At 43.5% G+C, this 27845-nt stretch overlaps 1 protein-coding gene across 1 annotated transcript; it reads left to right on the top strand.

The window, feature by feature from the left end:
- On the top strand, nucleotides 1–27644 carry LOC115147058 (GDNF family receptor alpha-4-like). Its single transcript, XM_029689050.2, has 8 exons — nucleotides 1–550; nucleotides 10714–10977; nucleotides 11080–11172; nucleotides 11396–11747; nucleotides 14414–14523; nucleotides 14830–14964; nucleotides 17216–17373; nucleotides 22398–27644. The coding sequence occupies exons 1-8, from the start codon at nucleotides 499–501 to the stop codon at nucleotides 22593–22595; spliced, it is 1362 nt and encodes a 453-aa protein (XP_029544910.1). The 5' UTR covers nucleotides 1–498; the 3' UTR covers nucleotides 22596–27644.
- The last annotated feature ends 201 nt before the right edge of the window (nucleotides 27645–27845 follow it).

Here is a 27845-nt window from a genome sequence, read left to right on the forward strand (position 1 = left end):
ACTGCTTGATGTTTGAGATGCGCCATGCAGTCTGACTAATCTATTTTCAACTCTTGCAACTGCAACTACGGACCGACGACGCAAGGCGACATAAGTGCAATTGATAATTATTCAAAACGAATTCTAGTGGACTGGCCTCTGTGTCGCTTGACAGCTTCTAGAAACTTTGGAGGGACATTTTTCTAAATTGGTGGTAACACAAGACCACGGAACGATTTCACGGGTTTTTGAGTATTCTTGACCACTGCAGGCTAATCAAAATATACATGTAATTTATTTTACTGCCACCCTCTCTTAAAAAAAACACGTGACAACTGCAATCACTGCATTCCTGCGAGTCCAGGTTTAGGAATTGTCACACATTTGCAAGTATCGGCTACCTTGTTTCAGTCGATCCTGGGACAAACGCGGTGTGGCTGGATGTTGCAGGCGGTGGGTCAGTGAGCGCGAGGACCAAGTACCTCTACGAAGTCCCCAACTCCCGACCTATCTTACCTGATGCCGTGCATGATGATTGTCCTTGGAATACTTATGAATGTCCTCAGTCATGGTAAGCGAAATTCGACACACTCAGCCACAAATAGTATTTTTTTTCTCCATCTTGTACTTGTGTATTCTGAATTGATTAAAAATTACCCAGCGCATTTTGCACTTCAATGTGCACCTCGTTGAGAAAATCCAGTCTCCTAAACTGTTACGCTGTAAAAGCCTTTAACACAATTTCTGGTTGTCTGTCACTTTCGAATATAGGGGTTCAACCGACGGACAGTCGGTCAGGGCACTTATTTTTTCTAAGGGATCTCCAGAGATCATAATTGCGGTGCTTCTATTTCCAAATATAGCAGGTCAATGGTTCAGAAAGCACTCATTGGATGAGACCAAAAGTTAAATAGGCTACAATGGTTTTACTTGACTTTTTAACAATGCAGGCCTGGCTAGAGTATTGACCATCCTTTATAGTAAGACGATATGAATAATTTACAGTAGGCTAGGCCGATTATTAGTCTTAGCTAAACCAATATCAATTTAATTTAAGCCCATATATATATATATATCAACAAGCTTTATAATTTGTACTCTTTTTAGGAGCAATATGGATAAGTGTTACATGTTTGTTTTTTTAAAGGAAATTGTAAGTCACTTAAGAATTGCATAAAGGGTTGTCCTTAGTTTCACGTTCATGATGCCTATACAAAATTGCATTCACTATTGTGCTAATTTTAATTTAGCATATTCCATGTCTAGGAAACTCATGTATGTGTCCCCTCTTTCTATTGGTGACATGAGCTATATATTTAATTGCTGGTCCTATAAAACGTCATCTTTCATACCAAGAAGCACTTAAATCAAGGCATGCGAGAGAGCGAGATGGGGTGATCTATGGTTATAGATATAGTTATGACCATAGCTCGATGACATCATTTTGAAGGTTTATCCTGCCCTTATCCTTAAACAACCACACAGGAACAAGTGTTCTGCCTCATCCTTTAACTGTTTTACCCTGCTTTTCTGTCTTGTTTTCATGGCGTTGTTTTACTGATCTAGATAGATACCAGATAGATATCAACATTATACACCTACCTTAGTTAATTGTGATTTATTGGAAAAACCACTGGCTTGCTCTTCCAAGACAAATTCTCACAAAGGTGTGAGCCAGAAGGCTGATATAATTAAGCAATAAGGCACGAGGGGATGTGGTATATGGCAAATATGTTATGTATGAAGCAACGCAGAGTGCTAGGACACTGCCCTTAGCCGTGGTATATTGGCCATATATCACGAACCCAGAGGTGCCTTATTGCTATATTATAACCTTGTTACCAACATGTTTTGTCATACCCATGGTATATGGTCTGATATACCACGACTTTCAGCCAATCAGCATTCAGGGCTCGAACCACCCAGTTTATAAAAAAATGTAACTGCATTCTGCCATGAGGCTTGCTCTTATTGTATTGTGACTTAAAGAGAAAGGGGATACCTAGTCAGTTGCACAACCTAATGCATTCAACCGAAATGTGTCTTTCGCATTTAACTCAACCCCTCTGAATCAGAGAGGGGGAGCAGGGGTGCAGTTGTTGGGGTTAACTGCCTTGCTAAGGGCAGAATGGCAGATTTGTCCACCTTGTGGATTTGAACCAGCAACCTTTTGGTTACTGGCCCAATGCGCTTAACCACAATTACCTGCCACCCCAAAACAAACTTACTTGGTAGCACTGCTATCAGGCGCTTGCCAGACTGATCGTTTAGATTGTGGCTATAAATACAGCCCGGTGAAGAATACATTATAATGACCTAATAAATCATCATAAATCACATCCCTTCAACATTCACATATTTCAGAGTATTCAAATTGCTGTGTTTGTTCAGGACGTTTCTCTTGGAATGATTACAATTAGTCTTGAACAATAAACCATGTTGTCGTTGTCATTATTCTTTGATCTGGAAATCAGTTACTACCCTACTCTGAGATCAATATAATAAAGTTAGAAGTATGCTTGAATCAAACTTAGAATCCCTCCAAACGGGAAGGCACGTCACCGTGCTTCGACTAAACTCAGCCCCCACATACATCCCGGGCTGTGCATTCCCATTGGCCATGGCCACCATCCCACTTCTGACGCCAATATAGCAAACAGCGGGAGTGGGGTGCAAACCCGGGTCACTGGTGTAAAATGCAAACACCATACGCAAGTTCGCACCAATACGGTTAACCGAGTTGTAATGTGGGGCCTCTGGAGTGGAGCAGTGGTCTAAGGCTCTGCATCACAGTGAAGCTGTGCCACGAGAGATCCTGGTTTGAGTCCATGGGGCGGCGCACAATTGGACCAGCATCGTCCGGGTTAGGGGAGGGTTTGGCCGGCAGGGATGTCCTTGTCCCATCGCGCACTAGCAACTCCTGTGGCGGGCCGGGCGCAGTGCACGCTGACATGGTCGCCAGGTGCACAGTGTTTCCTCTGACACATTGGTGCGGCTGGCTTCCGAGTTAAGTGGGCATTGTGTCAAGAAGCAGTGCGGCTTGGTTGGGTTGTGTTTCGGATGACGCACGGCTCTCAACCTTCGCCTCTCCTGAGTCCGTACGGGAGTTGCTGTGATGAGACAAGATTGTAACTACCAATTGGATACCATGAAAAAGGGTAAAAAGAACAAAAATTAAAATAAAGAATAACCTCACAACACTACCACCTTTGTTTACAATGTCCTGCTCCACAAACTTCAGACTTCCCTAACATCACTGTTAAGATTTGAAATGACAAGTTACCAAACGCATTCACAGGGTTGGTTAACTTTGGACACACCTTCCTCTCCAGACACCAAAGGAATCTTCCTTGCACCTTATGTTTGGAATGATCGACAATACACTTAGGGGATATTTTTACTGAAATATGTGTCAGTTTTTAATGATTATGTTTGCTTTTCTTGTGTTGTGTATAATAATGTTGATTTTATTGTGTATATGAATGTGTAGTTTTAATGAGTATATTGTATTTTGATGTGTATTGTCGTGCTGTATATGGCTTATCTGGAAAAGAGACCTTGGTCTCAGCATCAACTCCCTGTCAAAATGAAAGGTTAAATAAAAGTACAGTCAGAACAACAACACAACAACACTACCACCTCAGTACACCGTCAGAATAACACCACAACAACACTACCACCTCAGTACAGTCAGAATAACACCACAACAACAATACCACCTCAGTACACAGTCAGAATAACACCACAGCAACACTACCACCTCAGTACACAGAATAACACCACAGCAACACTACTACCTCAGTACAGTCAGAATAACACCACAACAACAATACCACCTCAGTACACAGTCAGAATAACACCACAACAACACTACCCCCTCAGTACACCATCAGAATAACACCACAACAACACTACCACCTCAGTACACAGTCAGAATAACACCACAACAACACTACCACCTCACCACAGCATTAGAATAACACCACAGCAACACTACCACCTCAGTACAGCATCAGAATAACACCACAGCAACACTACTACCTCAGTACACAGTCAGAATAACACCACAGCAACACTACCACCTCAGTACACCGTCAGAATAACACCACAGCAACACTACCACCTCAGTACACAGTCAGAATAACACCACAACAACACTACCACCTCAATACACAGTCAGAATAACACCACAGCAACACTACCACCTCAGTACACAGAATAACACCACAGCAACACTACCCCCTCAGTACACCGTCAGAATAACACCACAACAACACTACCACCTCAGTACAGCATTAGAATAACACCACAGCAACACTACCACCTCAGTACAGCATTAGAATAACACCACAGCAACACTACCACCTCAGTACAGCATCAGAATAACACCACAGCAACACTACCACCTCCGTACACAGTCAGAATAACACCACAGCAACACTACCACCTCAGTACACCGTCAGAATAACACCACAGCAACACTACCACCTCAGTACACCGTCAGAATAACACCACAGCAACACTACCACCTCAGTACACTGTCAGAATAACACCACAACAACACTACCACCTCAGTACACCGTCAGAATAACACCACAACAACACTACCACCTCAGTACACAGTCAGAATAACACCACAACAACACTACCACCTCCGTACACAGTCAGAATAACACCACAACAACACTACCACCTCAGTACACAGTCAGAATAACACCACAGCAACACTACCACCTCCGTACACAGTCAGAATAACACCTCAGTACACCGTCAGAATAACACCACAGCAACACTACCACCTCAGTACACTGTCAGAATAACACCACAGCAACACTACCACCTCAGTACACTGTCAGAATAACACCACAACAACACTACCACCTCAGTACACCGTCAGAATAACACCACAACAACACTACCACCTCAGTACACAGTCAGAATAACACCACAACAACACTACCACCTCCGTACACAGTCAGAATAACACCACAACAACACTACCACCTCAGTACACAGTCAGAATAACACCACAGCAACACTACCACCTCAGTACACCGTCAGAATAACACCACAACAACACTACCACCTCCACCAGTCAGAATCCAGCAACACTACCACCTCAGTACACAGTCAGAATAACACCACAGCAACACTACCACCTCAGTACAGTCAGAATAACACCACAACAACACTACCACCTCCAGTACACAGTCAGAATAACACCACAACAACACTACCACCTCAGTACACCGTTAGAATAACACCACAACAACACTACTACCTTAGTACACAGTCAGAATAACAACACTACCACCTCCGTACACAGTCAGAATAACACCACAACAACACTACCACCTCAGTACACAGTCAGAATAACACCACAGCAACACTACCACCTCAGTACACCGTTAGAATAACACCACAACAACACTACTACCTTAGTACACAGTCAGAATAACAACACTACCACCTCCGTACACAGTCAGAATAACACCACAACAACACTACCACCTCAGTACACAGTCAGAATAACACCACAGCAACACTACCACCTCAGTGCACAGTCAGAATAACACCACAGCAACACTACCACCTCAGTACACCTTCAGAATAACACCACAACAACACTACCACCTCAGTACACCGTCAGAATAACACCACAACAACACTACCACCTCAGTACACAGTCAGAATAACACCACAGCAACACTACCACCTCAGTACACCGTCAGAATAACACCATAGCAACACTACCACCTCAGTACACCATCAGAATAACACCACAACAACATACTGCAAGTGTGTCTTGTCAATATCTCTTAAAGTCAAACCTGTTACAGAAAAGTAGACTAACATAAGCAGCAGCAGCAGTGTGTGTCCATCATATCCGATGAGGACTTCCTTTGTATCTATTTGTTGTTGTTGTTAAACAGTAATCTGACTGCATTCATACAGGCAGGCCAATTCTGATCTTTTTTTTCCACTAATTGGTCTTTTGACCAATCACATCAGATCTTTAAAGATTAGATATTTTTCTGAGCTGATCTGATGGATCAAAAGACCAATTAGTTTAAAAAAAACATCTGAATTGGGCTGCCGGTCTAAACGCAGCCGTAGTGACTGAAAATCCCATCCGTAAACCCCTTTGTCTATCGCAGACAGGACATGTCAAATCTTGGTTTGGTGGGGCGCGCACACACACACACTGTGATACGATTACTTCACTGCACGCTACCAGGAGCCATGTACAATATGCACTAATCTCTGGAGATTGATACACAGAATGATGTCACCTTTAAAGAGTGCCATCAAAGACTTCTTGGACACCACTGAGTCACAAACTGGGTGGCAGCTGGCAGTAATGTTGACATGATGTGTAAACCAATAAACTCAGATGTTTGAAAATGAGTTAACCAGTAGAGAGAAAAAGACATACAGTCAGTCAGGCATTCAGTCGATAGAGGGAACGTTTGCGTGTGTATTTTGTTGATAACCTTGATTTAGAACTCCAGGAGCAGATGGCACAGAGCTCTATCCATGGTTGGGAGGGTAGCCCAGAGTGGCTGTGTGTGTGTGTGTACCTTGTGTGTGTGTCTTGCATTTGTATGTGTTTGTGCGTCAGGTGTTTTCTGAGAGATGTTTTGCAATCTTTGCGTGTATGTATTTGTGCACATCACACAATGCTCACAGATTAGGCCTAGGTGAGTATTTGTGCGCTCTTGTGAGTGTGTGCCATTATTTGGCTATGTATGACCCCCCCCCCACCCTACATTCCCTGCCCTATCAAGGGCTGCTGTAATGTCTTGGCCAGTCTTATTAAAACCGCAAGTCTTGTATGTATAACACTTACAAGAGCACAAGACCAACTTCCACAAATCCCAGTAGATGTATTTTCATGTTTCTTTTCATCTGACTAATCAATGCATATTTCCTCCCCCTTTTTTAAAGACCGGTAGGAACACAAAGTAAAGGAGTAATTATCTTTTTACCCTTCCTCTTATCTCTGTCCCTCTTATCTTCTTCCTTCCCGTCTTTCTTTGTCGGTATGAATAAGCAAATAGGCCATCTTGGCTTTGCCTGTAAAATAAAATGAATGATCAGTGATTTCAGGATGCTGTTTTCTTTTTCATTCAATCATTTTTCAACGTCCTTATGGTTCAGGTCAAAATGACGAAACAAATGATCTACCTTTGTGTATATGTCTACAGGTTTAATGACTTTACCTCGCTTTTCTCTTTGAAAGAAAATAACTCAACTCACCCTAGGTATTTGAAGGCTTGCTATAAGAGGAAGGACTGCTTGTTCTGCTCATTATTGTATATCTATGTCTTTCCCCACGACAGAGTTGTTATTGAAACCTCATACTGGGCCGACCTTGTAGCCCTGTGATATGTCAACCCCGGGAGTGGGAACCTCTGAAGTGAACCCTCCCAACATGTTTGTCATCATCACCACTTTACAGAGTTCACTAAAGTTGGGCGAATTTCTTTCATTTTGTTTCTCTTTCACCGTATGTTTGTAGCAGTTATTATTATTAACAAGGCTGATGTGCACTGAGCATATTAGATCCTGAAACTCCTCCAGTGTTTCCATGTTTCCAAAATGGTTACCAAAATGCCTCCTAAGTAATTGTTGTAGACAAGAGAAGCTAGACGGTGGAATCCACGGGTTGCAGAACTACTCCCTTTTTCAATTGTTATTTAATTTATTTCACCTTTATTTCACCAGGTAAGCTAGTTGAGAACAAGTTCTCATTTGCAACTGCGACCTGGCCAAGATAAAGCATAGCAGTTCGACACATACAACAACACAGAGTTACACATGGGAATGAACAAAAATACAGTCAATAATACAGTAGAAAAAAAGAAAACAAAGTATATATACAGGGAGTGCAAATTAGGTCAAATAAGGGAGTTAAGCATGCCTATTTAAGATGGTTAGGAAGGCACTTTTAAAGAATAACCAGGCATCCTCTACTGTCGGGATGAGGTCAATGTCATTCCAGAATACCCCGGCCAGGTCGATTAGAAAGGCCTGCTCGCAGAAGTTTTTTAGGGTGCGTTTGACAGTGATGAGGGGTGGTCGTTTGCTCGCAGACCCATTACGGATGCAGGCAATGAGGCAGTGATCGCTGAGAGGTGTATTTGGAGGGTGAGTTAGTTAGGATGATATCTATGAGGGTGCCCGTGTTTACGGATTTGTGGTAATATCTGGTAGGTTCATTGATAAATTGTGTGAGATTGAGGGCATCTAGCTTAGATTGCAGGATGGCTGGGGTGTTAAGCATGTCCCAGTTTAGGTCACCTAGCAGCACAAGCTCAGAAGATAGATGGGGGGCAATCAAATCACATATGGTATCGAGGGCACAGCTGGGGGCAGAGGGAGGTCTATAGCAAGCGGCAACGGTGAGAGACTTGTTTCTGGAAAGGTTCATTTTTAGAAGTAGAAGCTCAAATTGTTTGGGTACAGACCTGGATAGTAAGACAGAACTCTGCAGGTTATCTTTGCAGTAAATTGCAACACCGCCCCCTTTGGCAGTTCTATCTTGTCGGAAAATGTTATAGTTAGGAATGGAAATTTCAAGGTTTTTGGTGGTCTTCCTAAGCCAGGATTTAGACACTTTTAGGACATCCGGATTGGTGGAGTGTGCTAGTGCAGTGAATAGAACAAACTTAGGGAGGAGGCTTCTAATGTTAACATGCATGAAACCAAGGCTTTTACGGTTGCAGAAGTCAATAAATGAGAGAACCTGGGGGATGGGAGTGGAGGTAGACACTGCAGGGCCTGGATTAACCTCTACATCACCAGAGGAACAGAGGAGGAGTAGGATCCCTCTGTGACTAGTCAGTGTAGTTTTTTTGAATAAATAAATGTGTGTGAACTTCAAATGATGTGGAACAGTGTATGTGTTGATATGTGGTTTGTGGCTGCTCTTATGACATTAACCTCAAGCGGGTCACTGAGCTAGAAAGCCATCAGCTTTGCCTCACAAATTCTATAACTCGCCCCACTGAGAAATCAATAGAGCGCATTAAGCCTTACATATCACAGGTATTCATCTCTCCTCCTCACTCTTAAGATGTTCAGTCCTTTCCTCTTACGCCTTACCTTTCCCCTATCACACCCTTCCCTCCCTCCACCCATTTTGTCGTCAGTGAAACTGCCCAATGTAGCGTGGCGACTGTTCATCATTGTGTCAATAAAGAACGCTCAAGTCATTATCATAATTATCACTTCTCTGGCTGACAAGATTTAACCGAGCTGGTCTGTACCTGATATGGGTTGTAATGATGTGTTTGTGTATTAAGATAGGCCCTCTGAAACACAAGTTGCTGATGGTGTCTATCTTGGGCCTGGTCAGCCTTAGGGAGCGTACATGCTGGAGTGGAGAGTAATGAACAAACCACTGTCCATAATGGAGATTACTGGCAGGCTGTTTAATTGCACAACCTAAGCCGGGGGCCATGCCTGCTTTTCTGTGATTCTACTTTATTATGAGGTGTGTGTGTGTGTGTGTGTGTGTGTGTGTGTGTGTGTGTGTGTGTGTGTGCCACATCTCCTAATACTCCTCATCCACCACATTTTTCACGGGGACATGAACATGGCAGTAGCTAAAAGACAACAATAACAATGTCTTCTCCAAATTGACGAGATAAACTCTTTGGGAATGAATGTTCTTCACGTTTCAATTTATTCAATAACTTCTCTCTGTAACCAGAAGACTTTGAAAAGGGCAGCGCTCTCATCTGTATGAACATGCTGGCTGCCCCACAGGACTCCATATTCCCCAACCTATCAAATGAGCTTAGAATGCATGTGATTTATTCCATTGACTGTGCTTCATTAGGACGTATATGGCATTTTAGATGTTCATAAAAATGCACATTTTGCAGTTAGTTTAATATTAATGTATTTAAGTGCTTGGTGTCCTTAATATGATCCATTACACTTACATTCTGGATCTCATTACCATATAATGTTACATGGCTCGTGGTCCTGTATCTTGGTGGGAGATCCAGAGTTTAAGCGCTTGCCTTGCCAGTCTCGTCTGCAAGGGTCCCCTGCCTGCAATGACGGACCGTATCCCTCTGGTTTTGATGTGTCTCCTGCCCGATTGAGATGTGGACCTCATGGGGCGTCTGTGATTGTAACCACACGCCACTGGTATCTGATTTCAGCTGTACTGTGCGCTCCCAGCCAGCATGGGCTTAATTGAAGCGTGTGACCATTTAATCAGGATGCCCCTTAGTGTGTGTGTGTGTGTGTAGGAGCGTGTGTGTGTGGGCCTATAGCTATATACATGGTTTGTTTGTTTGCAGGTATGTGTGGTTGTGAGCAAGAGAGAGAAAGAGTCTGAATAACATGTTGAATGAGGATATAGCTGCAAATCCGGATCCCATTTGTAGTCGGACCTTTAAAACCATCTGGGGAAAAAGCTGCATTTGCCACTTGGCAAAACATTTTTCAATACTACCATGAATGAGCTGAATTGAAGTTCCCTTTAACTGAACAGTTGTGAATTAAACAACGTTGCTATCCACTCTTTTACTTAACCTCTTCAGTCTGTGACTCTGCCTGACCTTTATCCTGACAACTGATGGGGCTGTCAGTTCTTCACAGAACATAATCAATACTCTAAAGTGTTTTGTACACTGTCACTCGACTCCATCTATAACTGGTCAGGACCACCGGTGACCAACTATAATCATGTTCCCCATCCTCCACCTCTTCCAGGCAGCGTGCTGTCAGGCTCTATAGACTGTCAGGAGGCTGAGCGAGGCTGTGTACAGGATCAGGACTGTACGGCAGTGTACAGGGTGCTGGAGTACTGTGCTGCTGAGGAGGCCGTGTCTCCCCTGGGCCCAGACGCCCGGGGGGAGTGTCTGGAGGCCCAGAGCGCCCTGCAGCAGTACCGCCCCCTCCAGGCCTGCAAATGCCAGCGTGGCTCCCGCCGGGAGGAGCTGTGCCTCAGGGTCTACTGGACCGTCAGATTCGCTGGTGAGTTTCACTGTGTGTGTTTTTTGTATTTTTATGTGTTTCATTGTATCTCTGTGTATGTGAGATGTTTTTCTCTTGAATGTCTTTGTGTTGTTGCTGCAGTGTATAATGAGTACGAGGTGTCTCCGTATGAAGATCTGGAGGTGGAGTTTGTGAGGCACATAGAGATGTCACGCATGGCCTCCATCGTGGCAGGTACTGCTTCACACCCGTCACTACACAGCTCGCTCTTATTGGAACATCTGCCTCCTCTCTGAAGAATGACTAGGACAGTCTGGGATGTCCAGAATCATGTATTTCATGATTTTGTCTTCCTTTCTCTCTTATTCCTTTCTCCCTTTTTCCAAACCCCCACCTTCCTCCATTCTCCTCTCTGTTTTCTTCCTCTCCTCACCCTACCACTCCTCCCTCCACCCAGCCTCCTCTTTTCCTCTGGATGGGCAGAACCAGTGTCTGAAAGCAGCCCAGGACTGTGGTCTGTATGAGAAGTGTGGTTCTCTGAGGTCGGAGTATGTTGTAGCCTGCACCAAGCGGGCTCCGGGCTCCGACGGCAGCTGTAACAGACAGAAGTGCCACCGGGCACTGCGGCGCTTCCTGGAGCGGGTACCAGAGGAGTACAGCTTCGCCCTGCTATTCTGTCCCTGCTCTGATGCCCTCTGTGGGGAGCGCCGGCGGAAGACCATCGTACCGTCGTGTTCCTATGAGGAGAGAGACAGCAAACCCAACTGCCTCAGCCTGCAGGGCTACTGTGCCAGGGATGAGCTGTGTAGGTGAGCTGAGCTGGTTGGGGAAACATGGTTTCTGGGAGGTGTGTGACATCAGGCTAAACTTTTCCACTCCACATTAAGTCCTGAATCGAGGCACATTAACAGTTATAATCACAATGCGAATAGGTTATAGAGTGTGAGGTTAGACAGAGGCGGAGAGGACTGGATGTATCTATTTCATCAACCATTTGAATGTTTGCAATCCTCTCAGCGCAAGAGGTTCAGACAAATAGTTACAGTACAAACAGTTCCAAGGTTTGAGTTCCCTACAGGGAAGAGGTTGTTCACTAATCTTCATCATTGATAACATCCAGAATAATAAGGACCAATGATACGTCGATAAGGCTCTGCGATGACTCAGGCTGCAGTGTTTTTATTCCACTGGCTACTCAGTGGTGTTTTGTATGGTTGAGTATGCCTGTGGAGCAGGTGAGAGGTGTTAATGTGACCTAGATGGGAATTATGAATACACAACTGGGTTTGACTAGCAGACTCTAAGTCCAAGTGTGCTTATCAAGTCAAATCAAATCAAATTCAATTTGTCTCATGCGCCGAATACAACAGGTGTAGCCCTTACAGTGAAATACTTACTTACAAGCCCTTAACCAACAATTAAGTTAAGAAAAATACCTACAAAATAAGAAATAAAAGTAACAAATAATTAAAAGAAAGTCTATATTCAGAAAATATGATACATATATATATATATATACAGTGGGGAGAACAAGTATTTGAAACACTGCTGATTTTGCAGGTTTTCCTACTTACAAAGCATGTCTGTAATTTGTATCATAGGTACATTTCAACTGTGAGAGACGGAATCTAAAACAAAAATCCAGAAAATCATATTTTCAAATCATAAAATTAGCATTTTATTGCATGACACAAGTATTTGATACATCAGAAAAGCAGAACTTAATATTTGGTACAGAAACCTTTGTTTGCAATTACAGAGATCATACGTTTCCTGTAGTTCTTGACCAGGTTTGCACACACTGCAGCAGGGATTTTGGCCCACTCCTCCATATAGACCTTCTCCAGATCCTTCAGGTTTCGGGGCTGTCGCTGGGCAATACGGACTTTCAGCTCCCTTCAAAGATTTTCTATTGGGTTCAGGTCTGGAGACTGGTTAGGCCACTCCAGGACCTTGAGATGCTTCTTACGGAGCCACTCCTTAGTTGCCCTGGCTGTGTGTTTCAGGTCGTTGTCATGCTGGAAGACCCAGCCACGACCCATCTTCAATGCTCTTACTGAGGGAAGGAGGTTGTTGGCCAAGATCTTGCGATACATGGCCCCATCCATTCTCCCCTCAATACGGTGCAGTCGTCCTGTCCCCTTTGCAGAAAAGCATCCCCAAAGAATGATGTTTCCACCTCCATGCTTCACGGTTGGGATGGTGTTCTTGGGGTTGTACTCATCCTTCTTCTTCCTCCAAACACGGCGAGTGGAGTTTAGACCAAAAAGCTCTATTTTTGTCTCATCAGACCACATGACCTTCTCCCATTCCCCCTCTGGATCATCCAGATAGTCATTGGCAAACTTCAGACGGGCCTGGACATGCGCTGGCTTGAGCAGGGGGACCTTGCGTGCGCTGCAGGATTTTAATCCATGACGGCGTAGTGTGATACTAATGGTTTTCTTTGAGACTGTGGTCTCAGCTCTCTTCAGGTCATTGACCAGGTCCTGCCGTGTAGTTCTGGGCTGATCTCGCACCTTCCTCATGATCATTGATGCCCCACGAGGTGAGATCTTGCATGGAGCCCCAGACCGAGGGTGATTGACCGTCATCTTGAACTTCTTCCATTTTCTAATAATTGCGCCAACAGTTGTTGCCTTCTCACCAAGCTGCTTGCCTATTGTCCTGTAGCCCATCCCAGCCTTGTGCAGGTCTACAATGTTATCCTTGATGACCTTACACAGCTCTCTAGTCTTGGCCATTGTGGAGAGGTTGGAGTCTGTTTGATTGAGTGTGTGGACAGGTGTCTTTTATACAGGTAACGAGTTCAAACAGGTGCAGTTAATACAGGTAATGAGTGGAGAACAGGAGGGCTTCTTTAAGAAAAACTAACAGGTCTGTTAGAGCCGGAATTCTTACTGGTTGGTAGGTGATCAAATACTTACGTCATGCAATAAAATGCAACTTAATTACTTAAAAATCATACAATGTGATTTTCTGGATTTTTGTTTTAGATTCTGTCTCTCACAGTTGAAGTGTACCTATGATAAAAATTACAGACCTCTACATGCTTTGTATGTCGGAAAACCTGCAAAATCGACAATGTATCAAATACTTGTTCTCCCCACTGAATATATATATACTGTATATATATATACATACATACATACAGGAAAAATCGAATATTCAGAATAATATTGCAGCACCTCGAGTCTCATGTTTCAGGTCAATGTTTTGAAAAATGTGTATTAAGAAACATTGCAGGTGCTCACATGATTCCAAGCTTGAACGTTCTCCTCCTCTTATGTTTTCCTGTGCTTCAGATTCTGCCTTTCGCTAGGTACTGCATCCAAAAAACATAATTGTAAAGACGCCCTCAGAAAATTACACTGCCAAGTTGCCAACCCAGTATTGGCACCTGTGTACAAATATGTTTTTCTCTTTTTGTGTGTTTGTGTGAATGTGTGTGTTGGTGTGTGTGTGTGTCTATCAGATCTCGTCTGGCTGATTTCCAGCACAACTGCCAGCCCTCGTCACATTCTCCCTCTGGCTGCATGAGAGAGAGTGGAGCCGTCTGCCTTAAGGCCTACGCCGGGCTCATAGGTGAGCTGGAGAGAGAAAGGGATTGAGGGGGAGGCAGAAAGGAGATGGAGGGAGAGGATGGAAGAGGGATTAACAACACAAGGAAGGAACAATGTTAGAGAAGAAGTGCTGAGTTGGCTTCAAGGGCCTTTTAATCAGGTCATTGTTGTTAGCTTTTGCTAACCTTAAGGTGTAGGTAGGCACTCATTTCATTGCCAATTGCCTTGTTTGGCTTTTCATCATACACTCCAAGTTTGTATGGAAGTCAGGTCTGCTGACACATCTCTGTGAACCCAACCTGCTCCTGTGTGTGTCTTTGTCAACCAGGCACCATCATGACCCCCAACTATGCCAACAATCTCAGTATGGACGTGTCCCAGTGGTGCACCTGTGAGGGAAGTGGGAACCAATGGCAGGACTGTCTGCGCATCATGAACATGTTCCACAGAAACGTCTGTCTGCGTGAGTCATACTCCCTCCCTCACCCACCCACAATGACACCCCCTACAGGCTGCTGCTGCAGCAAGAGCACTGGTCCTGTGAGCCTACTTGAAATCAGCAGATTACACAAATACATTAGCGGGCGGTCTGTAGCCCAGTAGCCCTAGAGAGCTGCTTACTTTTTCTGTATGGTATACTGTAGCACAGCGCTTAATTACAAATGTTGATGGACAGCGTTGTTAAATGAAAACGTTTTATTCACATATGATTTTACACATTGAGCATGCAACTGAGGTAAATAACGAAATAACTTAATTATTTCCAAGCTTTATTAAAGAGCGACTGCCCCTAAAAAACAACTTCTCGTATTGAAAAACGGCCTATGTGGCATCGATATGAGCCAGAAGTATTTTTTCTAGTGTCAAAATGTACTACAAGTAGTAATTGGGTTCAATTTGGTCATAAAGTCAGTCTCGTCCAAAACTGAGATGTATAAGATGATAGAAAGAAAGGGTACGTCCTCAGAATGAAGGGTACTGCAACAGAATGAAGGGTACTGTAACAGAATGAAGGGTACCGTAACAGAATGAAGGGTACCGTAACCGAACGAAGGGTACAATAGCAGAATGAAGGGTACCGTAACAGAATGAAGGGTACCGTAACAGAATGAAGGGTACCGTAACAGAATGAAGGGTACTGTAACAGAATGAAGGGTACTGTAACAGAATGAAGGGTACCGTAACAGAATGAAGGGTACCGTAACAGAATGAAGGGTACCGTAGCTGAATGAAGGGTACTGTAACAGAATGAAGAGTACTGTAACAGAATGAAGGGTACTGTAGCAGAAGGAAGGGTACCGTAACAGAATGATGGGCACCGTAACAGAATGACGGGTAACGTAACAGAATGAAGTGTACCGTAACAGAATGAAGGGTACCACCGTAACAGAATGAAGGGTACCGTAACAGAATGAAGGGTACCACCGTAACAGAATGAAGGGTACTGTAGCAGAATGAAGGGTACCGTAACAGAATGAAGGGTACCACCGTAACAGAATGAAGGGTACCACCGTAACAGAATGAAGGGTACCACCGTAACAGAATGAAGGTAACGGAATGATGGGTACCGTAACAGAATGAAGGGTACTGTAACAGATTGAAGCGACCGTGACAGTTTTCCTTTGGTTGGGTTTATTTCAATCCTGCCCACAGCTGGCAGCATCCAAATAATAATCAATTCAGAGTACAGCTGTACACGACTGGATCATAATGCCCATGGTCAATTTGGTTTGACATAAGATATCCTTATGGGGCTCGTTAGGGACCATAAGTAAATTACACAATGTACATGGGACAATACTTTAAAATGTCAATAGCTCCAAATTTCTATGAAAACCTCAAACCAACTGTATATTCTAGAAATTAATATACAAATATTTAAAGGATTTAATGAGACAGCCAAAAGATGTGCAATATGAAAACATTGTCTCATTTACATTGACGGTATCTGACTAGCCCCAGAGATAGACTATCCAATGTTAAACCAACTTTGCCACGATCACACACCAGCCAGCTGAAGCTAATTGGCGAAGGAAGTTGGCTATCACTAGCTATCCTAGGCGACTTCAAGACGCAATACCTGTTTAGACTGTTTCAAGTTATCTAGAAGGGTGAATGACTGTAACTGTGTGCTGTTTAGGCAGAGTGAATGTACAAATGCTTGCCACACCCACGAGTGAACACACCCATTAACCCCCCCCCCCACCTTTAAGGGTTCAATGCCCAGTTGATTAATGAATTCATGACTACTATGAATAATTCGGAGGACATTTGCATCATCAGCAGTGGGTAAAATAGAGGTGATGATGCTGCTAATGGATTGTGATGATGATGGATGATGACAATTTTTCTTTCTTTTTTTTTACCTTTATTTAACTAGGCAAGTCATTTAAGAACAAATTCTTATTTTCAATGACGGCCTAGGAACAGTAGGTTAACTGCCTGTTCAGGGGCAGAACGATTTGTACCTTGTCAGCTCGGGGATTTGAACTTGCAACCTTCCAGTTACTAGTACAAAGCTCTAACCACTAGGCTACCCTGCCGCCCCAGGGTGGCCTGGTGGTGATGGTGGTGATGTGACAATGATGGTGGTGACGATGACGATGATGTGATGATGGATGGTGATAATTGATGGATGGTGATGATGATGGATGGTGATGATGATGATGATGGATGGTGATGATGATAATGATGATGTCTGTTGTAATTCTCAGGTAATGCTATCAGTTATTTAGGTGGCTCTTCCCCTCGCCCTGTGGAGAGCACCACCCTGCCCCCTCGTCACCACGCATCAGCCACCCCCTCTCCACACATCTTTCAGGACAAGGACAAGATCAATGTCAACGTCAACATTTTATCAGAACGCAACAGTGTAAGTACTCTTCATTGCCTTACCAAACCCAGTCTGCATAAAGGCTGTACACTAACTTAAAAACAATGGTGGACAAAAAGCTTGTTCCGTGGGTTTTTCTAAAGTTTCTTCTCACTGGGTCAGGGATGCTCTGTGAACTGCATGATGACCCATGGTGTGACATGAGCGCCAACGGAGCTGCCTGAGTGTCAAAGCTCACTTACAGACCTGACCTGAGATACACTCCCAACACATCTGTCTCAACACAAGGCTCACAGTCAACACATTACTGACGCATTGAACAGAGACCCAGGAGTTCCTCCTTACCTTTTTTCTCACTATCTCTCTGTCCCTAGCTTCCTCTCACTCCCTCTCTCACAGTGTGTGAGGATTAGGCAGAGGTGTTTGCAGGAGGGAGCATCAATCCTCTTGAGTTGTTGATATTCATTTATTCACACCCATCTGTCTCCTATCTTCCTTTCTCTTGCCATCCTAATCCTCCTCACTCCCTTTCTCCTCTCCTTTACACAGTTCCAATCCCTCCCTCTCTTCTCTACTGCTAACCTCTAAGTCTCTATTCCCACAACAAGATACGAAGGAGCATCTGAGGAGCGGGGTGGCAAAAGAGAATTCTACTTTTCAATTCACATTACATCCTTGCCTTACCTTACACAACATTCTTGGTATGCAGCACAAATTGACTGTAAATATCACAGTAGCCACTAGCCAGTAAGCACAAACTATTCAACAATGACAGAAACTTATCTTGTAAAACATATTACACTCTTGAATAATGCAACCAAACCATATTACACTCTTCAATAATGCACCAATTCAAAGCATGTATGTGCAGACAATTAAAGGGTTTATTTTTGTTGTCTGTAGGCTACACTCTTTACATTTTAACTTCAAGACAAAAGCACAGAGTTACTATGACAGCCTTCATCAAGTACGGTTAGCCTATCAAAAATGAATGATTGATTGATTATGATTGATCACACAAATAGAAAAGTACAGTAAGCCTACCTTACAACAAACCAGGCTTCATTTAGATTAATATGGGGCTCTCGAGTGGTGCAGTGGTCTAAGGCACTGCATCTCATTGCTAAAGGTGTCACTACAGACCCTGGTTTGATTCCAGGCAGTATCACAACCGGCCGTGATTGGGAGTCCCATAGGGCGGCGCACAATAGGCCCAGCGACATCCGGGTTACGGTTTGGCCGGGGTAGGCCGTCATTGTAAAAAATAATTTGTTCTTAACTGACTGAAAACATGGGTGTACGTGAATTCACCACGACAAGCTCTTTTATATGGAAGCCCATACCCGCCACCAAAAATATAAATAAAATAAAATACCTCATGATTTGCCAACTTGCACAATTAGTCTGTGATTCAGTCTGATCAACTGTAGCCTACTGATAACAACTACAGCTGCAGGCAGCTGAGAGAAGCCAAGGCACTCTGATCCTATCTGGGCCTGGCCAGGGGAAACGTAATGTGATGTTTTTATAGCCTAAGCTACAGTTGAAGTCCGAAGTTTACACACACCTTAGCCTCAAGGTGTTCAAACTCAGTTTTTCACAATTCCTGACATTTAATCCTTGTAAAAAATCCCTGTCTTAGGTCAGTTAGGATCACCACTTTATTTTAAGAATGTGAAATGTCAGAATAATAGTATAGTGATTTATTTCAGCTTTTATTTCTTTCATCACTTTCCCAGTGGGTCAGAAGTTTGCATACACTCAATTAGTATTTGTTAGCATTGTCTTTAAATTGTTTAACTTGGGTCAAATGTTTTGGGTAGCCTTCCACAAGCTTTCCACAATAAGTTGGGTGAATTTTGGCCCATTCCTCCTGACAGAGGAATAACTGAGTCAGGTTGGTAGGTCTCCTTGCTCGCACACGCTTTTTCAGTTCTGCCCACACATTTTCTATAGGATTGAGGTCAGGGCTTTGTGATTGGCACTCCAATACCTTGCATTTGTTGTCCTTAACCTCACAGTGTCCGATTTCAAAAAGGCTCTACTGCGAAAGCACACCATGCGATTATGTTAGGTCCGCACCTAGTCACAGAAAACCATACAGCCATTTTCCAGCCAAGGAGAGGGCTCACAAAGGTCAGAAATAGCATTAAAATTAATCACTTACCTTTGATGATCTTCATCTGGTAGCACTCCCAGGTCTCCATGTTCGACAATAAATGTTTGTTTTGTTCGATAATGTCCCTCTTTATGACCAAAAATCTCCTTTTTGTTCGTGCGTTTTGTCCAGTAATCTGAATGCTCAGACGAAAAGTTTTTAAAAAGTACAATAAAAGTTAGTAGAAACATGCCAAGCAATGTTTAAAATCAATCCTCCGGTTGTTTTTGTCATAAATAATCAATAATATTTCAACTAGACAAAAGCTTCGTCAATAGAAAAAGATAAACAATAAAGGCACATTCCCGATCAGGCACATGGCTGATGTCTGGAAATTTCCTCTGGCCACTGATTGAAAGTGCTGTATCTCCCTAATATTTCAGAGTAAAAGCCTGAAACAATGCCTAAAGACTGGCCACATGTAGAAGAAGCCATAGAGCTCGTGAACTGGAGTCTTTGTATGGTGGATAGGCTTTCAATGGAAAAACAGCCTTTCAAAATAATAGTACTTCCGGTGTCACGCCCTGGCCATAGAGAGGTTTTTATTCTCTATTTTGGTTAGGCCAGGGTGTGACTAGGTTGGGCATTCTAGGTTCTTTATTTCTATGTTGGTGTGGTTCCCAATCAGAGGCAGCTGTCTATCGTTGTCTCTGATTGGGGATCATATATAAGTTGTCCTGTTTCATTTGGGTTTTGTGTCTGCACCTGACAGGACTGTTTCGGTTTTCCTTCTTTGTTATTTTGTTTGAGTGTTTTGAGTATTAAATTGATCATGAACACTTACCACGCTGCATTTTGGTCCACTCCTTTATACGATGATTGTTACATCCTGGTTGGATTTTCCTCTGGTTTTCGCCTGCCATATCAGTTCTGTTATACTCACAGACATTATTTTAACAGTTTTTGGAAACTGTAGAGTGTTTTCTATCCAACTCTACTAATACATCTACTAATCTACTTATATGCATATCCTATCTTCTGGGCCTGAGTAGCAGGCAGTTTAATTTGGGCACGCTTTTCATCCAAAATTCCAAATGCTACCCCCTACCCTAGTGAAGTTGAGCCATTTTGCCACAACTTTGGAAGTATGCTTAGGGTCATTGTCCATTTGGAAGACCCATTTGCGACAAAGCTTTAACTTCCTGACTGATGTCTTGAGATGTTGCTTCAATATATCCACATAATTTCCCCCTCATGATGCCATCTATTTTGTGAAATGCACCAGTCCCTTCTGGAACAAAGCAACCCCACAACATGATGCTGCTACCCCCGTGTTTCACGGTTGGGATGGTGTTCTTCGACTTGCAAGCCTCCCCCCTTTTCCTCCAAACATAACAATGGTCATTATGGTCAGGTTATGTCGATATAGAACTCGTTTTACTGTGGGTATAGTTACTTTTGTACCTGATTCCTCCAGCATCTTCACAAGGTCCTTTGCTGTTGTTCTGAGATTGATTTGCACTTTTCGCACTAAAGTACGTTCATCTCTAGGAGACCTCCAATTGACACAAATGGAATTTCTGGAATTATCCAAGCTGTTTAAAGGCACAGTCAACTTAGTGTATGTAAACTTCTGACCCACTAGAATTGTGATACAGTGAATTATAAGTGAAATAATCTGTCTGTAAAACAATTGTTGGAAAAATGACTTGTCATGCACAAAGTAGATGTCCTCACCGACTTGCCAAAACTATAGTTTGTTAACAAGAAATTTGTGGAGTGGTTGAAAAACAAGTTTTAATGACTCCAACCTAAGTGTATGTATACTTCCTAAGTGTATGTATACTAGCCTACGAACAGAACAGGAAAACAATTTCCCCCCTACTGCTCGCTCCAGGACCTGCCACCTCTGAAATCACCACACAATATTACAAATGAAAGTCACAAAAATAAGGAAATTGTCTAAATATTGCTGCTGTTTCAAGAACATTGCTCTGCTTTTACCATTTATACTGTAGGAGTGTTGGCTCAATGAGACAATTCTTTTTACGCTGTCCTGCTTCAAGGGGGCAACTGTCGGGGGAGTGTCGTTCGCTACCTCCGGCGGTAGCGTTCAAGACATAGCAAGTACGCAAGTTTACATTTGAGTAATATGTGTAGCCGATGGTATTTTTACCCTACTAGTGTATTAAGTGTGAAGAGGCTGTAAGCCTCCCTCCCCCTGAGTGCAGGTTCAAGATGTTCCTTTGTAATACACTTCTCACTCGGTTGATCCAATACCATGACCAAGATTCTCACCTTTCTTTCTAATAAAAAAAGATGCTGACACCTTTTGGATTCTGAATTCAACACCTAAGTACAACATGTTTCGTTTAATGCTGAGTTGCCATTCGTGTCTTTTAGGAAGCTCATGACTACTCACTGCAAATAATGGATCTTATTTTCTTCCAAGCTTGATTTTATAATCCAAGTTTCTATCACTATTTAGTTCTACCAAGCAGATACAGCATGCACAATATGCGGTAGTTACCTGCAAGTTCTGCTCCCTTTATTTTAAACAAACTGCCCAGTGTTTCCAGATTTCCATGAATTAAAAAGCAGCTTTTCTGTGTTGGAATGTTGCGGACGTATACCGGTCGTTAAAAATATTAACGCGAGTAGACTAGTGATTGGCCAGCTCATCCTCTAGAGCGCTGATTGGCCAACTCATCCTCCTCAGGGAGATGACATGTTCTATGAGGAAATAGCAAACATTTTTTAAATGGTAAGTTTGAGATACATGTTTGAGTTGTTGTTTTTTTATGTGGTTTTTCTCCAATTTATGCTTTGGCCACAAATACGAGTATAGGATGAGCATTATTTGGATATAAATGAACAGAATATGAACTATTAAAAGTGAGATTTTCACTGGGCAGTTACTTTAATAACAAATGATTTATTATATTACATCCCCTCTGTCTTTCAGGTGGAGGACAGCGACGAAGAGGAGGTAGAGGAGGAAAGCCAGGAATTCAATGTTATCCCACTGTATTCTGAGAAGGAGAAGTCTAGTGTGGGCTCCGGGACCCAAGGAGGCCGTAGAGGAGCGGCAAGCCAGACAGCACCCATGCTGCCCCTGCTGCTGCTGCCTGCTGCTATGCTGGGCTGGTGGTGTCCGGTATAACCAGCCCCCCTACTACCCCTCTTACGATCAGCTACAGTATCACATTCACTGGGTCACCTCCACCATGGCACTGAGACTGATGAGGAGACTTAAGGCTGAGGGAAGAACAACCACAATGAGGAAATGGACATTCACACCTTTCTATTATGGCACTCTGTCTTACATTCATTTCATGCTTTCTGTTTTCCTTTGTTACTTTCCATCATTATTTTTCTGCAATCTCTCTCTCTCCTGCTCCGACTGCTCATGGTCTTTAGTAGTCCTAGCTGCCCATCTCTTAGCTCTTCTCTCTCACATCAGTACACATGGAGTTGAACAAGCTGTGCAGATAAATAAATAAATGGATGAATTAATAAGGTCTGTCTGGAGGAATCGATGTGGCTGTCTGTCCAGTGCCTGCCTCAAGATTGGGCATCCAGCTCCACTCTCCCTCTTCATGAGGAACCCACATCGCCCAAGGCCAGTAACAACACCTATCTCAAAGAAAACATGACCAATGATTGGTGGAACCATGATAGTTCATTCCTTTTGATATATCTTCATATATCTTCATATCTTCTCTCTCCTTTGTTATCTTCCCTTATTTCATCATGCTATGTTCCCTTGGATAGCAGGGTTGTTGGGTAAGCCACTTTGTCTATGCTGTCTTTGCCATAAGCCAATAACTAAAGAAAATATAGATTGAGGGATGATGTTGTTTTGTAGTTCTTCCTCCTATCTCTATGTTGCTCCCTTTGTTTGCTTCCTTCTTCATCACTTCAGACTAGATGCCACTGGTCCGTTGTTTCCCCTCTCTAGTTCATACACCACTTATTCTCCGCTTAGTTGAGGTCTGAAAATTCCACCACAGGCACAATGAGACAAAATTCTAGTAATGACAACGGTCGAGGAAAGCGGAATAAGCAATAAAACATGAAATCAGATAGCTCAGCGGGCAGGTGCTGAGACCGTCTGGGTTTGGGCTCAGGGGAGAGAGGAACCAATTTACTGCTGTCTGAGGTTCACAAATGCTTTCTGTCCCTAGGTGTTGTTATAGTTTTGGAGAGACAATATCACACTTAGCCATGCTTTTCCTGACTGTGTTTGATCAGGGAGAAAGTGGGGAGATGGGGTACTATAGAGACTCTGGCAACTCTGACCATTGAGCATCACATTGAGCCTTCTCTCTCTCTCTCTCTCTCTCTCTCTCTCTCTCTCTCTCTCTCTCTCTCTCTCTCTCTGCCTGATAAATCTTTTGCTGATGTCAATGATTTTTTTTCTTGCATCACTAATTTTCTTGTGAACATGGAGAATTAGCTCCCACCTGAGTGGAAGTAGGTAAAATACTGTTGGTAAAGGGGGACCTACTTTACTGTGGAATTGTGAACGTGACGTTTATTTATCGACATCTTTCCCTTCTTGAGGGAGATGTTAGATAAGACTCATGTTCTCACAGATAATACATGATGCTTAAAAGAGATAAATATTTACTGGGCATATCAGTGCTACAGCAGCATACCACCCTGCATCCCACTGCTGGCTTGCCTCTGAAGCTAAGCACGGTTGGTCCTGGATGGGAGACAAGATACTGCTGGAAGAGGTGTTGAAGTACCAGTAGGGGGTGCTCTTCCCTCTAAGGAGACCCCATGGCTGTGAAGGGGACACTGCCATGCATATGGTGCTGAATTTTTGACAATTTTTAGGGCCTTTCTCTGACACTGCCTGGTATACATGTAGAGGTCCTGGATGGCAGGAAGCTTGGCCACAGTGATGTACTGGGCCGTAAGCACTACCCTCTGTGGTGCCTTGCAGACAGAGGCCAACGAGTTGCCATACCAGGCAGTGATGCAACCAGTCAGGATGCTCTCGATGGTGCAGCTGTAGAACCTTTTGAGGATCTGAGGACCCATGCCAAATCTTTTCAGTCTCCTGAGGGGGATTAGGTTTTGTAGTGCCCTCTTCACGACTGTCTTGGTGTGCGTGGACCATCATAGTTTGTTAGTGATGTGGACACCAAGGAACTTGAAGCTCTCAACCTGCTTCACTACAGCCCCGTCAATGAGAAGGGGGTGTGCTCGTTCCTCCTTTTCCTGTAGTCCACAATCCTCTCCTTTGTCTTGATCACGTTGAGGGAGAGGTTGTTGTCCTGGCACCACACAGCCAGGTCTCTGACCTCCTCCCTATAGGCTGTCTCATCATTATCTGTGATCAGGCCTACCACTGTTGTGTCATTAGCAAACTTAATGATGGTGTTGGAGTCGTGCCTGGCTGTCCAGTCATGAGTGAACAGGGAGTACAGGAGGGGAGTGAGCACACATCCCTGAGGGGCCCCCGTGTTGAGGACCAGCGTGGTGGACGTGTTGTTACCTACCCTTACCACCCGGGGTCGGCCCGTCAGGAAGTCCAGGATCCAGTTGCAGAGGGAGATGTTTATTCCCAGGATCCTAAGATTAGTGATGAGCTTTGAGGGCACTATGGTGTTGAACGCTGATCTGTAGTCAATGAATAGCATTCTCACATAGGTGTTCCTTTTGTCCAGGTGGGAAAGGGCAGTGTGGAGTGCAATAGAGATTGCATCATCTGTTGGGGCGGTATGCAAATTGGAGTGGGTCTAGGGTCACTGGGAAAATGCTTCTGTGAGCCATGACCACCCTTTCAAAGCACTTCATGGCTACAGACGTGAGTGCTACAGGTCTGTAGTCATTTAGGCAGGTTGCCTTAGTGTTCTTTGGCACAAGGACTATGGTGGTCTGCTTGAAACATGTTGGTATTACAGACTCAGACAGGGATAGGTTGAAAATGTCATTGAAGACACTTGCCAGTTAGTCAGCGCATGCTCGGGAGTACACGTCCTGTTAATCCATCTGGCCCTGCGCCCTTGTGAATGTTGACCTGTTTAAAGGTCTTACTCACATCGGCTACGGAGAGCCACATTACCTGGTAAAATAAGGGTCAATAAATAAATAATTGCATCATCTGCCACCAGTGTCTAAGAATGGATGGGACCAGGGTGAGGGGAGTAGCTGTGACTTCATTCTGAGTGTTAATTAAGCAGGCAAGATGGCATAAGTGGAGCTCAACACCCTCTCCAATCTGGACAGTGACGTTCATGATGACTGTTGTTGTTTTTTAATAGGCAGTCATTTCTCACTGCTTGGCAATGGATCATTATGCTAGTGATCGTCAAAGTGAGTGACAGCACCAGAGAGGATATGAGAGCGGCAAGCCTTGATTTACACACTGAAACATCCTAAGTAAATATGAGCATAAGCCATACAAGCAAACAGCAAGAGTTATCGAGCGTGCCAACTCTGAATTTTTAATGTTTGTACAGCTGTACACATATTTCCCTCCCCGGCCCAAATGCTTTTAATAATATCCAAAGATGTCTGATTTTGCGTTCTATTATCATACCCAATGCAGAGTTGATACAGTTTTTTCGTACTAAAATAAATCCACGGATAAAGGGAGAGGTAGGGAGGGAGGGAATGAGAAAGTGAGAGTGGGGGATTTGGGAGAATGACCGACATAGATGCAGAGAGACTTAGAGAGAGAGAGAAAGACGGCGATGGCTTCTAAGGCTCTCAGTAGCATTAGTGTTGTCGTCAAGCCACTGAGATGTATTCTGGTGCCTGTGGCTACGAGGCGAATGTCTGTTCCACTGCACTACCTCTGTGCTTTAATGTGCCTTCACCTCAGTTTCTCCTCACAGACAGACAGCGCCACTCTCCCATACATACTGTACATTCCCATCTCTGTCTGTCCTCAGGTCCATGTTACGATCAACTGCTACCCCTCACAGACAGACAGCGCCACTCTCCCATACATACTGTACATTCCCATCACTGTCTGTCCTCAGGTCCATGTTACGATCAACTGCTACCCCTCACAGACAACATGCCTCTACGTCTACTACTACTTCTGCCCATCTTTTCCTTTCATGTGGAAACAACAAACACTGCACCATCAAATACGTGCAAAGATTGCCTTGGTTATTGTTGCTATGTATACTTTAAACCAAAAATGTACATACATTTGTGTGGTTTTGTTTTCTCTTGTTGTCGTTATAATCCTTGAGATTGGACTGTGTCATATAGGGTTGTGTCTTCCCTGTTACATCCCATATTGGATCTTATGTAATTCCTCTTGTAACTGTTTATATGCACTGATTACGGTGAAGCGTCAGTCAGTCTCTGTGTCTGTAACAGTGTAATCCTGTTGTTCTGTTTGTGTTGCTGGCGTTGGCACAGGTCTAAAACAGGAACGACAGCACCTCCATAGCTTGACCTTGATGTCCATGTTGATGGTCATTTTAAGTCGAGTATATGATGATCATCATGTTCCACATTAGAATCAAACTGCTCATTTACTCAGCCAATGCCACCAAGTCCATCTCAGTCGTGTGAAATAGGATTAGCGGTCTGAATCACACCACTCCTGAGAGTTGTTGCACTCTGTGGAAACGGTGTAAGACCACTTCTTGAACGTGATCCTCAGTTGGCAGGCTGGTTAATACATTCAACTTGAGCAGTTGCCTGCCTCTCTGCCAGCCTTCTAGAAAAGTTTTGGGCTCTGTCCATTAGTATCAAAATGGTTGACATTTAGAAAATGGACCCGTTATTTATGGCTGAGGCCAGTGAAAGACTTAGAAATGATACATGTAACATAGTAAAGCGCATTGCACTGAAGTGCCTATGAATACTTCAGTTGGAGCGAGGAACGAAGGACTCTAGGTGGTCTGAGTTGAACATGAAACAGCCACTGGATTAGCAGAAACATTAATCCTTGTTTTAATAATGAGTTTTTCTAGAACTTCAGAGAGTTCAGGAATGCCAAAATGTCCCAGCCATCAGCGCTGTTTTAAGCCACACAGTGCACTGCTCACCCCTACCCGTGTCACCATCCATCCACCTCCTTGGCCATGAGTTCAGTCTGGCCCGATTCCTAGCTGGTGAAATGGGTTTACAATCAGGTGTGATCTCTGTGTGGTTCTTCATTAAGAGTGAGAAATGTACAATGCTGTGTGAAAAAACAACTACATACAATAATAATAAAAAAATCATCAATTAATGTTTTCTATGTGCATTCGTTTGCATGTCTAGCCTTTTTGGGGGATCTGAAGCTCATGTTTTTACCAAAATTCCTACCCATTTCTCTGGAACATAGATCAACACTGATCTGCAGCTTTATCTGAGCAGATTAAATATTAGAAGAATTGATGGGTTTGATGACTGGGTGATGCAGTTTTATTGCAGGTGCATTAAGTACACT

The sequence above is a fragment of the Oncorhynchus nerka genome, linkage group LG19, assembly GCF_034236695.1.
Source record: "Oncorhynchus nerka isolate Pitt River linkage group LG19, Oner_Uvic_2.0, whole genome shotgun sequence".
NCBI lineage: Eukaryota > Metazoa > Chordata > Actinopteri > Salmoniformes > Salmonidae > Oncorhynchus > Oncorhynchus nerka.